The 15,547-nt window shown below is 36.3% G+C and overlaps 1 protein-coding gene and 1 long non-coding RNA gene across 5 annotated transcripts in view; one reads left to right on the plus strand and one right to left on the minus strand.

Annotated features, from left to right (window-relative positions):
• RALGAPA1 (Ral GTPase activating protein catalytic subunit alpha 1) overlaps positions 1–15,547 on the minus strand; it is a 129,339-nt gene that overhangs the window by 8,631 nt on the left and 105,161 nt on the right. For all 4 annotated transcript variants that reach the window (XM_059475283.1, XM_059475282.1, XM_059475281.1 and 1 more), the window contains one exon: positions 4,592–4,716. In XM_059475283.1, the coding sequence (XP_059331266.1) occupies positions 4,592–4,716 (125 nt within the window). The remainder of the gene's footprint in view (positions 1–4,591; positions 4,717–15,547) is intronic.
• On the plus strand, positions 378–3,685 carry LOC132075101 (uncharacterized). The gene is made up of 3 exons (XR_009418713.1): positions 378–426; positions 2,553–2,650; positions 3,578–3,685. It is a non-coding gene; the product is annotated as an uncharacterized LOC132075101 (long non-coding RNA).

Genomic DNA, 15,547 nt, shown 5'->3' on the forward strand with positions numbered 1-15,547 from the left:
ATTTTTTTGTCCCCTTGTGTATATGCATGGGATGCTTTTTAATTGAACAATCATACTATTTTTTTCAGTAGACCCATTTCATTAAATGTAGAAAGTTGATCTGTTTGGGTTTCTAGCAGTCCACACTGAATTTACTGTCTCAAAGTGCTGAGTGTACCTTCACCCAAGTGGCTGACTTTGGGACAATAGTGTGGAGGGATAGAATGTAAGAAAATAAAGATAGTGCAGAAGGCAGTCTCACACCTGAGGAGTTGCAGCTGTGCTAATCACCAAAGATTGGGAACAGGCCTGCCCTTAATAGGCCACAGCTGTGTCCAATAATACACGTGCTACAAAAGAGTGGGTTAGCTGGGTGGAGTTTGTTGGCTGTGCTGTGAAGAAGGAGTCAGTGCTATGAGGAGCTGCCCATGAGCAATGACCAAGAAGGTATGGAGCTTTTTGCAATAAGATGACAACGCAATAGTTCAGAAATGTAAAAGATTTCAGCTTCAGCCATTCCAACATGAATTCTTTGGAAAAAGTCACTAAGTTTTGAGGTTTTGCTCTGATTTGGAATGAAAAAAAGAATCCTAAGTTTGTACTTGAGAAAGCATAATGAGAAGTTCTTCCAACCCTTCTAGACACAGAGCCCTCACTTCTGTATTTCAGCTTCACTTCCAATCACAAACCACCACCACCAAGCATGACTCAGATCCTTCTACGGTGACAAAATCACCATTATTCTCATCTGTGAAGGGGTGGTACAGGGCCAAAAAGATTATTAGTTTCAACGTTTCACAGCAAGGAAGGAGCAGAAGAAAATACAAGCTGTTGCACTAGATTTTTAATTGTGCAAGGCTGAAATCACCATTACCTCTACATTCCCCTGCTTCCCTGACAGCACGGTGGCAACCCCAATTAGTCTTACTCTGGGAGTGGGGCAGGAGAACTGTTCTGAATGCAGGCTTGAAAAGGTAGGAATGATTGTTGGGACCAAAAAGCCTGATGCTTTTGTCACAAGGAATATACTATGATGAATGTAGAGGGGCCTCTTCAGAAATGTACTGTAATAAGGTACTAGTCTTAGTAGGAAGAAAGGGAACAAAAGAAGACAGAAAAAAGACATGGGTACATTTAAAAGATCAGAATCTTAGCATCATGAGGTCAATATGCCCTTCAATATAATTGAGCTTATCATTGACAGTTCCCTCAACCTAGTCTGTTGTCACAGAGATCTGGTTCACTCAATATCTGCATAGGACGTGTTACCCTATTTAGCAGAGTATTTCCAGTTACTCAATGTAACAGAAACAGCACAAGGTAAAAAACAGAGGCAACTGAATTGCATTCTGTGATTAAGTACAGGTAAATCTCAATTTCTTTAAATGTACACATTCACTACTCTAGTCAGGTTCCTACACACGGGAAGGTGGACTTGTCAGATATTTTGACAGGGCAAACTAAGCTTCTAGATAAACCAGCAGCTGCCACAATCACATTGTACTGAAGAGCAGTCACAATAAAAAAGGAAACAGCTTTTGCTGATGTCTAGGCCTTTGATAAAATAAGTCCATCTGAGAAAACACAGTTTGTTACCGAATGGCATGTTCTCTATTTGCTCTGATTCTCATAGCTCAAATGGAAAAAAATGGCCAATGTGATCACAACAACAAAATGGTAACACCTGGTGATGGGCTGTAGCAGACTCATAGTTTCTAAGATCTTTCTTAGATGGAAAAATGTATTTTCAAAAAAAGGAGAGTACTTTATAAAATTAAACATATTCAGAAGTTGTAATCACTGAGCTCATGATCCAATAAAACAATTATATCTATAATATCTAAAATGTGGGGGTTTTTTTCTTAGCCTCTTCTGGTCAATAACTTTTTATTAAAAGAAGCTCCATATATAAATGAAATATTTTGTATTTAAAAAATGTGATGTATTCTTAGAAACTGGTTAGAAATTTTCAGATGACATGGACATCTGGCTGGGAGCCTGCAAGGTTTTGTCTGAGTCACCTTGAGGGTGATAAAAGCACGTGGATTCCCAGGCAGGACTCCAGCACCACTCCTGTGTGTAATCCTGGCACAGTTCAGTGCTCTGCACCTCTTTTAAGAAATCCACCTGTTGCAGGGCCCCTGGAAATTTAGGGGTATCTATTTTTTCAATAGCACTGCTGGTGAACTCTTCTTTGGGATCACAGTCCTTCAGAAATTTGGGTCATCTGCAGCAATGCAGCTCACAGGTCTGCCTCTGCTAGAACTGGAAACCAGTGGTTTCCAGGCTGACCCCAAGCCCTGGGGTGACCTTTCTGGCAGTGCTATTTTATACCTGCCTCAGGCTGTAGGGTTTGTGCCCTCTAGAGTCAGCTTGGGGGCAGATGGATCAGTGCTGCTCCAGGCACTCTGTGCTGGAGCTGAGTATCAGAGCTCCAGGAGCAGGGATGGAACAGGGATCAGGCTGCAAGCAGGATTGCCAGAGCACCCCCAGCTTCTCTTGGCTGAAATGCAAGCTCAGTCAGGCAGAGGTGGGGCCAGGCTGGGTCACACTGTGCTGCACATCTGTCCTAGGAAGCTCTGGCTGCTCCTGACACTGATGTCTTGGTCACTTCCACTGCACAGTGCAAGGTCCAGAAGAATGTGGCTCCCAGGACAGGACATGTTTCATGGTATGCAGATGCACACATGCTTGTGTGCAGATGTGAAACACATCACAAGCTCCTATTAATGCGATTGCTACAGAAGATTATTAACTTTGATAGAAAAGTTAAAACCTAGTTTCTAAAAATCATAATCTCCTTTCAGATCATGCTAGAGAGTACCAATTTTAAAAGAATACAGGAATTGCCGCTGTAGAGAAGTGTACTCTGAGGCCCCAAACTAGCAGAAAAGCAGTCTTGCTTCACCTGAAAGAATGAATTAGAAGAAGAGGGCAGAACAACTTGGCTTGGAATGAGACTTCTTAAAATGAATGGGCAGAACTTCAACAAGTGCACTAGAATATAGAATATATACTAGCCATACAAAAGTGTCTGGTGCTGAATATTCACTAGGTCCCTTGACAGGAAATGTGGCAAGCACTGGTATATCTCGTTATTGTTTTTAATGTTTGGTTTTAATATTTCTAGTTATAGATTTTTCTTATTCAAATGTTTTCATACTTTAAATTATGTTACTAATTTTTATATTGCTTTAATTAAATTAATTACTTTTAATTTTGTTTGCCTTTGGTCTCAACTATTTCCGTTAGCATAATTATACCACTTTTTATAGTTTGAAACTGCACCTCATTTCTAGTTATTGTTTGTATTTTAAAGGAGCCTCAACCTTTTAACATATCTCAGTCATTCTTTCTGTAGTCCTATCATAATTCTTAATTGATAATAAAAAAGATAATAATTCATAATTAATTTCTGTATATATTTTGGAAGTGAGAAACAAATTTTCAGATAACAACTTGCTAAACTATTCTGACAAAATTTATTTCATTTAGATTTACAAGTTTTTCCATGGAAGCACTTTGATTATCATTAAATAAGGTTTTTCTGAACAGGGGATTTCAAGTGTTACACATTCTTCTTCTCCATCTCTCCTAGGTTATCACTGCAGAATGTCTTACAACATCAATGAAAGACAGTACAGGGTACAAAACACACCACTGCCATCCAGTACTACTTGTTCATGCTGAGAAACAAAGGTCAACACAATAAAGTGTTACTCATTCAACAACTGTCTCTATCATTAGTTACCTTAATCCCAGAACCAGTGTTAGTGCTTCATGCAGACCTGAGGTTAGTAAAAGACTAAAACTTTTAGAAGATGTAGTGGTCATTTCTCAATCAGTGTGAAATTCTATTTAGTGTGAACAAGGGCAACAAGGAAAGTTTGCATACAATTTGGTTACAAGCTTAGTGTTCTAGTAAGAGGAACAAAGGGTTTTTTTGGACACTTTGTCTTACCTTCAGATAAACAGAACTGATATTTAATGATCTAAAAAGAGGGGAAATAAAATAATTAAATAATCATAAGGAGTTCAAGAAATGTCAGAACAGGAAGGCCTTGAGTTACTCATTTTCTTTTACCGATTTTCTTATTAGTAACAAAAAAATGCAGCATCCTCTTATAAAACAGGTATTTTACTGGAAAGTAAAAACTACCTTAAAACCAACTTTGTGATTTATAACATGGGAACAAAGTTAAGATTGTGAGGCTCAGATTTTCAGTTTAAAACTTTACATTCTAAACATGTAGTGAGCCTTGAAACTTTCTTATGAAGAAGGTGCACTTAAAAATGTTTCTACATTAACCAGCCTACATGACAGTACCAATGCTTCCAAGCAGACTTTATACAGGGGATTGTGATAAAAATACAGGGTCTGGTTGCTATATTAAAGCATCTTGCCAAATCCTAATGCTAGGTATTGGCTTACGATGCCAGAAAACAGAATGAAGATTTAAAGTCAACTCTGCCCACGTTCTCAAACATGTATATTCTTTCCAATTAATGGTAATTCTTCATGATGTGCAAAGGTCTGATTTTTTAGCCTTTATAAGTAAGGATACTGCATTTCAAGTTTAAGATTTTATGAGAACTGTTTGCTACTTCTTACCCGTCTCTGAGGGCAAATGGTGATAAGGTGCTGGGCAAAAAACCTGAGCAGCAAAATCTTCAAATGTTGTAGGCTCTAGATGATGTTGAACAATTGTTTGCAGGTATCGTGCTCTCTCCTCGTAGCTGAGTTAGCCAAGAATTAAGGATGAATATATATCACGTACTGTAACTGCTAAATATCATTGCCTAGTAATTCAGAATTTTTGTTTTAGTTAAATACCTGTAATGTATTTCAGTGTACACACTTATTTTTAATTCTTTATATGACTGTGATATTGTCTGATGCATTGACATAATATTAAGTGTAAGATACACATGATTAATGTAAACCTTATGGTTTAACTATATTCTTTTCATGTCTGATGCAGAACTTCCTGAAACTGTTTACAAATAACAACAACACTTAAGTAACTGATTTGCCTGTATTCCGGTCACAATTAAATATAAAAACATTTCAATTTTCAGGAGATGTAGCATAAAACATACCTTAGCATTAACAAAACAAATTACTTTGCACTTTTCCATAAGAAACTGCTTTCATAATCCCTAAACACACACACATTTAAGACAAATATAGTGAAATTTCAGTATTGGGAAAAACACCTTCTCAATTAAGTCATTAAAACAAGCAAGAATATCTGTAAAGAATCCACAGGACCCTTAAATACTGGTTAACAGGGTGTTGGCAGGGCACTGATAGTAAAATACTGTATTTATTATTTTTTCCTGTGTTCTCCCCCTCCAATATTACTGACAAGAGACTGGTATCTTGAAGTGTTGTTGTTTTTGAAGAACCCTCTCCACGCTTCTTGTTCCAGCAGGCCCGATTGTGCTCTAGGCACAGAGAGAGCGAGAAAAAGAGAGAATATTTCTGCTGTTCATGAAAGCAGCTATGGAAATGGCTGTCAAAATGTAGAGCAGCAGGCAGCAACATACAATTATCAAGAAAAAACACCATGCTGACTTCATGTTGTATAGTTGCTGAACTGAGAAATCAGTTAACCTTTTCTCACACAACTTTCAGAGTCCTCCAGCTGGACTCAGTATATTGAATGAGGGAAACCTTCTCCAGCTATCTTACACAAACACAGAAGGATCAAAAATTTCCCCTGACATTTACATTTGTGCCCACTTTTTTTTCATATTTTATTTGCAGATAGTGAGACAATTTTCTACTTGCATAGTTCTGTTTTCCAAAAAAATATCCCAAAACAAATCAGCATGCTGTGGAGGAATGCACTCAAAATAGGTTTCTTTAAAATTCTGGGGTCTTATTTCAGGTCTGTTGTTCTTTTGGGGGGAATCTGGGACAGTGAGGAACGTACCTTTCTGACTCAATTTCACCACCTGTGAAATGGAGATAATACTCACATTGCTCATATTTTTTAGCAATCCAAACACAGAAACTCATGTATTACACATGGTAAGCATTTTTAATTACTAGTGATAAGATTTAAAATAATGATACTATTTTCAGTTATGACAAGCAATAAAATTCCCAACACCCAATGAAAGTTAGGAACAATAATCTTCATATTATCTTACAAAACTACATTTCTACAATTACAGAACTTTTCCTACTCATTTTTTTGCAATTTTTTCTGTACAATATTTACTGTAGTTTTAGTCTATCTAAACATGAAAAAAATATAGAGACTATATTATCTAGAAACAAGTTTCAGTGAATAAAATTATTTCTATAATATTTCCTTAGACCATAACTAGGTTACATAGTGAAACTGGGAAACAGTTTTCTCTCCAAAATCTGCACTCTGAATTCCTTATGAATCCAGAGACAGCTGAACCACAGCAGAAGCCTCAGTTTGGACAAGCTAAAATAGAAGCACTGGGACAAGAGAAAACATAAAAATCTCCCATTGTAATGATTCTTAGGTTGGGGGATAAACACAGTATTGAGCCTGAACAGAGGACAGTAATATAGCACAGTTTTTAAGAGGTTATGTATAAGTGGTAGAGGATGAAACTGATGGTTGAAGTCTAAATAATACTATGTATCTCACAACTTGTTGAAAAGCACTTTTTTTTCATTGGGGGAGATTCACAGCTGCTGAATTTTCTGCAGTTAATAGAGTCCTTTGATTCACAGCAGTGCCCCTTGCACAAAAAATACTGGCCTTTGTGTATTACCAGAAACTAATTTTCTATTTGGCTGAAAAGGGAAAAATGGGGTTATTGCTTCTCCCTCCTACAGAGCTTTTCATTATGCCTGATGCACTCAACTTCTAAGCTCTTCTGAGAAAAAAAAATAACTGAAGAGGCAAGAGGTAGAAAAATGAGCTTGTTAGCACATTAGAAGTGAAGTATCTTGGTGGGCCCTAGAAATTCCCAGTGGTGTGTTAACTTATCACTCTATGCATGCTGGCACTGATAGTCTCCCAATTGATCACTCTCTTTTCGCACCAAAGGTGCTGCCAGGAAGCAAAGGCTGAAGGCCCACAGGAGAGCAGGCTGCTATCAAAACAAGCTGTTTTTGAAAGTCTGCTTGAATGGGTAAAATGCTTCATGAAAAAGTAGGGTAGAGACACCTACTTGCTTTTAAAATGCTCTACTTTCAGAGGTCTCTAAAGGAAACCTTTTAGTTTATCCTATTATATCCAAAGCTTATACAGAAATAAGGCAAAATGAAGGAAAGTTACTGCTTTGAACATGACAAGGCCATTCTTTTTCTCTAATCTTGGTACAATCTCCTAACCAAATATAGAAGTCTTGAGATAGATGCTGATTGAGGACAATAATGACGTTTTTGTTAGACAGTGAAGAGGATATGCTTATATCAGTTCTACAAGTCTAATTCAAATGCACACTTAGTACACCAAGAGAAAAGTAATTCAGCTAGCTGGGTTGCTGCTCATCCCAACAATCCACAAAACCATCTGCAGCTTGCTAAAAACCTAACCCACCTTAAAAACAAAAAAAAATCTGAGGCAAACTCCAAATCCAAAGCTTGCTTTGCTCTGCACTAAGAAATTACAGACTCTCCTCAGAAGAACTCTGTTTCTGTATTAGAGACTGCAGAGATGAGATACTTTTATCTTCTAATAATTTGTATTTTGAGAACATCCTAGTTATTTTGAAACTCCAATTCTACTTGCATTTGTGGCTAAGATAATCTGGTTCTAAGATAATCTAGTTCTACACTCTATTTGAATGCAACTGTCTGCAAGAGTGACCATAAACCCATGGTAGCTAATTTCTACATTACTTCTAATAGGTTAGACATTTGTTTCTTTAAAACACTGCTCTCTAGGAAAGACTTATTAGCACTTACAGATTGAGTGGCACATACAAACTCAATGGCTACTAATAATAGGGCAATGCAAGCTGTATTCTTACTTCAAGTGGATGTTGCCACTGGCATCAGCAATTAAGATGGAATGGGAAGGAAGCACAGACAAACCAATGGAGAAAGACTGGCACAGAGAGTGACAAAACACCTAAACAACAGTATTGTGAGCTGTTTGCTTCTGAAGAAGGTGCTAACTAGGACAAAACAGAATGGATAAAAATGTACGATATACATTAATTGTGCCAGCATTTGCCCAAATGTGTCAGCTAAAAACTTGCAGATGCATAACCGCAAAAAACATAACAAAAAAAAAAATTACTTCATTATACTTCTTCAGAAGAACAAGTTCTGAAAAATAGAATCAGTACCAGAAGAAAATTAGGAATCATATCTTTATAGGTCACTCAGGTTGTAGTCACTTCAGCCAATATTTCATTTACATTAGGCTCCATTTTACTTATTCTCTAAATCTGTAATTATTCCTATTAATAATTATCTGAAAAGATCTATTATTTGAAAATACTGTACTTTCCATTATTAGACCTGTTGATTTGCACTTGGGAACATGCACTGAAAGCCTGGCTGTCAGATCACCTACTTATGCCCAATCTTTCTGAAAAATATAATTTCATGTCTTCATCTAATAGCTCTCCATCTCTGTTGATTGTATCACTTCCAAGCTTTAGATTCCTATGGCAAAATACATCTACATCTGCAGACTCTTTATGCATAATCTAAGCTAAAACTTTTTCTAGCCATCTATCTGAACAAATTACCTAGGCTCTTACCTCACATCTCAGTTACTGCCATATCCTTTTCTCTGGCCTAAATAAATGCATTTTTAATCCTTTTATAATCTACTCAGAGCACTGCAGAATCCACTTTCTGGATGTAGTACTTAGATGGTGCATTCTCTCAGACACTGCCATCAGTCTGCCACTCCCTAGTGCAAATGCAGGCTACTAATTTGAACTTTACAGTCCATACCTATTCCATCCATTTTACCAAAACCACTCACCTCCAGTCATTTAATGCAGTCACTCTCACTAATCTTGACCTTTTGGAAAGACACTTTTGTACCTTCTTCTATGTGGCTTATGTGTAGCATCAGGTCTCCACAAGTGTCCACAAACGACTTTTAAATTCTACCTTTCCCCAAACTCTCCCATCACTATGACTATTGATTTTTTACAATTTACTGTGTCATTCTGACTACACATTTTCTTTCCATTCTTCTTCACACTTCTCAGTTTTACAGCTGACTAAAATGCATTACAATACATCTAATATTTTTTAGTTAAGGAGTGGATGGGTGACTACTGCTATAGTCATTGACGGAACACCAATCCTAAAATGACATTAACCTGAAGCTGGAAAAAAATGAAGAAAAAATTGTTTAAACATGGAATAAGATTTCCAAGAGGAAATTTATTTAAGGATAAAGCACTTCACAACTATGTAATCAATCTGTTACCAGAACAACTAAGTGTTAGATTCTCAAATGAGCTGGAGAAGAAGTTCTACTGCCTGCTCCAAAAACCATTTGATAAATGTTTCCTGAGCATGGACTGGAAAGTCCCTATCCAGGGACTCTCCTCTCCCAAGAAAGTACCATAATGATTAGACTGTGAAGATGAGCATCTATGTTTCCTGTGATTAAGAAGAAATCTTATTTTATGAAATAAAGAAAAATTCCAGCCATGTTGAATTAAGACACTTTTATGAAAGCTTTATTCATAAATCTTCCCTCCTCATACTTATGTATTTGTATAAATGTGTAGTATACATGTGCAGTATACCATGAAATAACTGCATATTGGTATGTAGATGCTTTGGTTCCAGAGCTACAAAAAAACCCCAGGGTTTTAATGATTGTCTTAAAATACCTCCCACGAAAAAAGCTAGAACATGCATTTCCAAATAGCAAGATGGATTTTTTTCAGGTTAAATTACAAACTCCTCTCAGAAATACATGTACAGCTGCATCCCTGGCAGTTCCAACTGTTAGCAAAATCACCTAAGAAGTCAATATATATATTGATATGATTGTGGAGAGTATGACTTTGTTTGCCAGGCATTTGGAAAATAATTTAAGACACGCAGAAACTGAACTGCTGCTCCATCCTTACCTGGAAAATGAAAATCCTACTCCCAGAGATACTTTCTTGTAGGATAAATGGACATTTGCAAGAGGTTTTTAATTGCATGCATACACAATTTACATAAAAGAGATTGATAATATTTTAAGAAAAGCCATACAAGAAGGAACTCTCTGGTTTATTACATTTTCCTCCTCAGCAAATTTAGAAGCATCAGTCATTTTTTATAGGAAAAAACCCCAAATCTGTAGTATGGTCAACATACAAAAATGCTCCTAGGATATTAGGGACCAAAGTAAAAAAAGAAACAGTGAAGCACAGTGAAGAGCATATGTTGGTAGGAGATTTTAAGTTTTTTGCTCTCTGGCCTGAAAAGGTGTGCAAACCCAACAGAATAAATTGCTACAGTTTGAGATACTTAAAATAATGAAAGAATTGATTTTATTTTGCACATCTTTTCCTAGTAAATTTCAATTCCTTACATCAAAGTGTGAAAGGAGAATGGCGTCCCCTATACAGATAACAAGTACAGGTTAGGATCAAGGTTTTAAGCCGAAAGGAAAACTTAGTCCTAGTAGAATTTGACTTCTACAGGAAGACAAGACAAAACCCCCACACATCACAGAAATGGAATTTTTTTTTCTGAGAAATCTCACTCTAAAAGAAGAGACTGTGCAGTGGTTGTCACACCAGCTGAACTCATACTGAGTCACAGCAATTTGTAGTCTTTGTTGGCTCTTAGAGTTAAGGATGTAAGTTGGGCTGCTATTGATCCAGGGCTGGAAGCCCTGCAAGTAGCAGCATTTTGTATGTGGGTGGGTGATCAGTATCAACTGAGAGGAATAGTTAAAGTTCTCTTCTATTCTGAAAAGTGACTCTGTAGAAGTGGTATCATGGTGTTCTCTATTTATTGCATTTCAGTAATTTCCACATCTAGTTTGCACAGTATACAAATAAAGAGGGTTTTCTTTCTTCCAGCTGCATCTTCTATTTACTCAAGTCACCTTGATAGGTCAAAGTCAGTCTGGGTTCTTTTGTGTTTCTTAAATACTGTCAATATTGAAAATGGCACATAAATATTTAGCTAGGTGGAGCTGTTTACAGAGCTATGCTGTAAATGAAAGAAGCTTCTGCACATACAACTGGACTTAGCCACAACACCAATGATTCATGAGGCAGAATTCAGTTCATTCTCCTCATATCTCATGCAAGTTACTTAGGTGAAAGAGAAGAAAAAAAAATACTATTCTTGATACTACTACGCTGCTGAAAATTAAAAATTTTAAAGTCTTTTAAGGTGATTTTTTCCTACTGAACCACTTTTTCAAGACAGCTCTCCTGCAATAAAATGTAGCAATATATTTTCTTACTCATAAAAATAGAACATTAACCTCAGAGAAATGAAAAATGTATGTCAAAAGTAAATCAGTATGTTGCATTTGGTGGTAACATTTTAAAACTGCAGAACGGGCTCTATAAATCATCCAAAATCAATAATTTTAATAAGTAATGTATATGTTACAATCTACTAATTAATGTAGATATCTCACTAATAAAATGAGAATGTATATGAAAAACAAGTAACAGACTAAGACTGTAGAATTTAAGCAAGCCTAAAATGTATTATCTAACATATTTAATGACATTATTTTTCAAATCAAGCTATAATTGCAAAGGGCTTTTTGAGGCAATTTCTTAGGTACGCTCCTTCATGAAGAAAATAAGGGAATCTATAATAGATAAATGTATACAAACTAATTCCATTATTCCAAATATTGCAATTTGTTTCCAAAACATAGTTGCATCATCCTTTGAATGAATATAATGAAAATTGCTTTTTAAATAGTTTTTATACTACTGAACAGTTAAATAAATCTGTGATAAATTAACAGTTATCAGGCATTTTTGCCATTTGGAGGACATTTTTTATTTAAGATTACTTATCTTACAGTTAAAGGAGATAATTTACATTATATCTACTCCATGGTTATATGGTTAAAAGTCCTGCAATGTAAGTGTAGGCTAGATGAAGTTGCAGCCATTGAGTGTTTCCAAGTAAATGGTACTGTTTTCTGCCTAGTTTACCAACACACTACATATTGAAAGGCATTGACTTTATCTGAATTTATGTAACAATCTTAATTTTTATAGTGTGGGCAGTTTCAAAATTGCTAAATTACTGCAAGAAATTCTAATTGATGCTTACATTTTCATTAAAAAACTCGACACATTTAACATTCTGCAAAACTGTCCTTCTAGGAAAATCCTTGATGCATTGTTTACTTTTATGCTGTTCCACAAAATCTTACAGCTCACTAAATTCATCAGTGGTTTATAACATCTTCTAGGAAGAAAAAGCTGTGATTCATCAGAGCAGACAAAGCTGGGCTTTAATCCATTTCTATAACCATATTGCCAAGTCTATATTGTTTACATTGCGTCTCAATTAAGAGACAGGCAGGACACCTGGTACTTCTTTATCTAAGTCCCACGGGCTGCCAGATGACTCAAAATCCATAACAGGTGCTAAGGCAGTGTGAGTGGAGCACCATTAACACAAGCTGGAATTGGATAAAATTTGGACTGTGCTTAACCACTTAAAAACACTCAATTATGGAATGAAAAATGTAACCACTCTGCACCAAGGTCCTTCACAGAAGGCTTATAAAGATATGTGGAATTAAAGTGCAAGTGAACTGAACTTAAAATAAATTTTAATTTCTGTATTGTCTTTAGGATATAAACAATATAAAACTATATTAAAAAGTTGGGGATCTTTTTCAGATAATAACAGAAAAATATACTTTACTGAATAATTTTAATTCTGTTCATCTGCTTAAGCAGCAAAAATGACAAAAATTATGGTCAGACTTTTCGGAATTTCAAAATTAAGGGAAAAAACCTGAATTAAGACTACTTATCAAATTCTTCAACTCTGTAGAACCCAGAAGTTATTTTATCTTAAGAACTTTGGCAAACAGGAATATCTTATAGAAGGATTCAAAAACCAACAAAGGTTCAAGCGAAAATCTGTATGATAAAAGATACTCATTTGCACCAAAAAAATCCCACTGTAGATATCTTTTCACTACTTTTTCATCTAAGGTGACTGAACTACATATTAAGCTTAGACTCTGACAGAACACACTGCATGAGAGAAAAAATGAGTATCAGAAATTTTACAGTGGACAATTACTTAAGAACTATCTGTATCTAAATGTGCAGTAATCCAATTAAGTTTCTATTTAATATTGTAATTATCAAGAACACAATATAGTGATTTTATTACCAGAGTAAGCAGCTACAAAGTACAGTAAACTTTCATTTAAGACAGTGTCAGAGTATCTATGATAAGCAGCACATTGGCTTAAACTAATGCACTATATGCCTCTAGGGAATGAAAGGCTCAGAGACTGGGTTTTAACATCAGAATCTATCCATTAATCTTGACTTAAATATAATCTACTCTGCAGTAAGAGGAAGAATAGGCATTCAATGAATTATCTGTTTGAAATACAGCAGGAGCATACTAATACAAACATATAGCAGAAAGTATCGGTTTTGGTACCATTTATAGTGTATTGATGGTTCTACAAACCCTGAACTGCATTTTAGCATGAAGTTAAAAAGTCAGATCAAATGGCTACCAGGATGGGAAGGATGAATACCTCAGCACTATAACTTCACCTGGTAGTTAAAAGAATAATGACAGTATTTAAAAATACTACACTCATGCATGTTTCAGTAACAGGCTATGGACATGAAAACAAAATAGTGAAGAAAACAGTGCTGAAACCCATATGCAGGCAGAATTCCCACTCCAACTTACAGGGAGGATTTGTCTTACTAATGTATCCAAGATGGGAATCAATGAATCCATAAGGTATGTTGTGCTAATTGTTTAGAAGCCCATCACAGCTGCCACGGCTCTGGGCTCTCTCGGAGTGACGGAGCGCTGCTCCTGCGGTCACCTGGCAGCTGTGGGCTTGCAGGAGGCAGCAGGGGAGGCACAGGGCTGCGGCCGTGGCACTGAAGTTTAGTAAAGCTGTTGTACCAAACATACCAACAAAAGATGTTAAGGTTTGGGCTGAAGCGAGGACTGCAAGAAATAAGGAATACTACAGGCCAGAGGGGAACTGCAACCCCATAAAGGAACTCCTGATGTTGGGAGAGGGATTCATCCTCATTCTGATGTCCAGCATTACATCAGTTTTAACTCAAGTAATTAAGGTTGATAGGTGCAAAGAATACAGAAGCAAAACTAATTCTCTGCTGTCTGGTATTAGCATGAATGCTTAAGCTCACTGTTTTCACATATTCAAGTATTTAAATTTCTGCTTTATATATACCTACTCTGCATATATAGACATATTAATTGATGAGAAAAACAGCGAATGCATTTTCATGAAGAAATCACCCCAAACTGCAAAATTACACAAATAAAAATTATATTACTATTAAATACTGTCCAGTAAAAAGACTGCACATACAGGCATGTGTTCATTTTCCATTCTACACTACTAGCAACAAAGGCAACTTCTCTAATGAGAAATTATGTCCTTAATTCCAATCTGTACTTTAACGAACTTTACAACTACCTTTTAAAAATTTTATAATTGATGAGAATGTTTTCTCTTTACCTTGAGTTGCTGCAGTACCAGTAGCAGATAATCTACTTATAAAGCCTCTTTGGAGGGCTTAAGTCAATTTTAAGAATGATTTTAAAACCTCAAAGTCAGGCTTCTATTTAAATGAAGGAAACAAATATGAATTTTCAGTTATTTCCCTTTTTTATATTGTGAACAGCAATTAGCAAAGTAGCTAATCGCTCTCCTCCCTAATGCCATCAAGCTGCTGAGAGCAGTCTGCAGCACTACAATGGTACTATTGTGAACACAGCCTGGGCTTCCTTCCCACAGAGAGTTAAGTGGGCAGTTCCTGCTGCCCATGATTGGTGTCCAGTGAAACAATACTTAAGAGCCAGGTTTTATCAGTTCCACGCCAAAGAAGTGAAGCCAGGGAACCCAAGCCTTCATATCATGCTGAACCATATGCCAACCCTGCTGGCCCCTAAGGTTTATCACTAGGAATCAGGATCCATCATGTCCCCTGTGAAATTTCACTTCACATACCTTCTGTGAAGTGCATGGCTTTGCTGAAAACTGACCTTTTTCCACAACTGGCATGAACAGATGGATGGTAACTACGGTTTAGCAAGCTGAAATTAAACGATTTTCTAATAGCATGCATTCTTCTGTGTTTGGGAGGAGAAGCATTCAGGAGGAGATAGATGTATTTGTGACCCATGGATTTATTCAGCTGCAGCTAATCAGCAATTAAACTATTTTCTCAATGCCTAGAAAGTATATTGAGATTAATTTGATTGGCCAGGCTATGATTAGGACTCACGTCCTTTGGACTGCCATATGGTAACTCCAATTACTGTAACATTAACTTTTAATCCTTGCTTTATGTTAGCTTATTCCATTTTTCTACTATGTGGCACATACAGAATAAACTATAATCTTTTTTGTTATAATTTTGACCC

The sequence above is a fragment of the Ammospiza nelsoni genome, chromosome 6 (assembly GCF_027579445.1).
Source record: "Ammospiza nelsoni isolate bAmmNel1 chromosome 6, bAmmNel1.pri, whole genome shotgun sequence".
NCBI lineage: Eukaryota > Metazoa > Chordata > Aves > Passeriformes > Passerellidae > Ammospiza > Ammospiza nelsoni.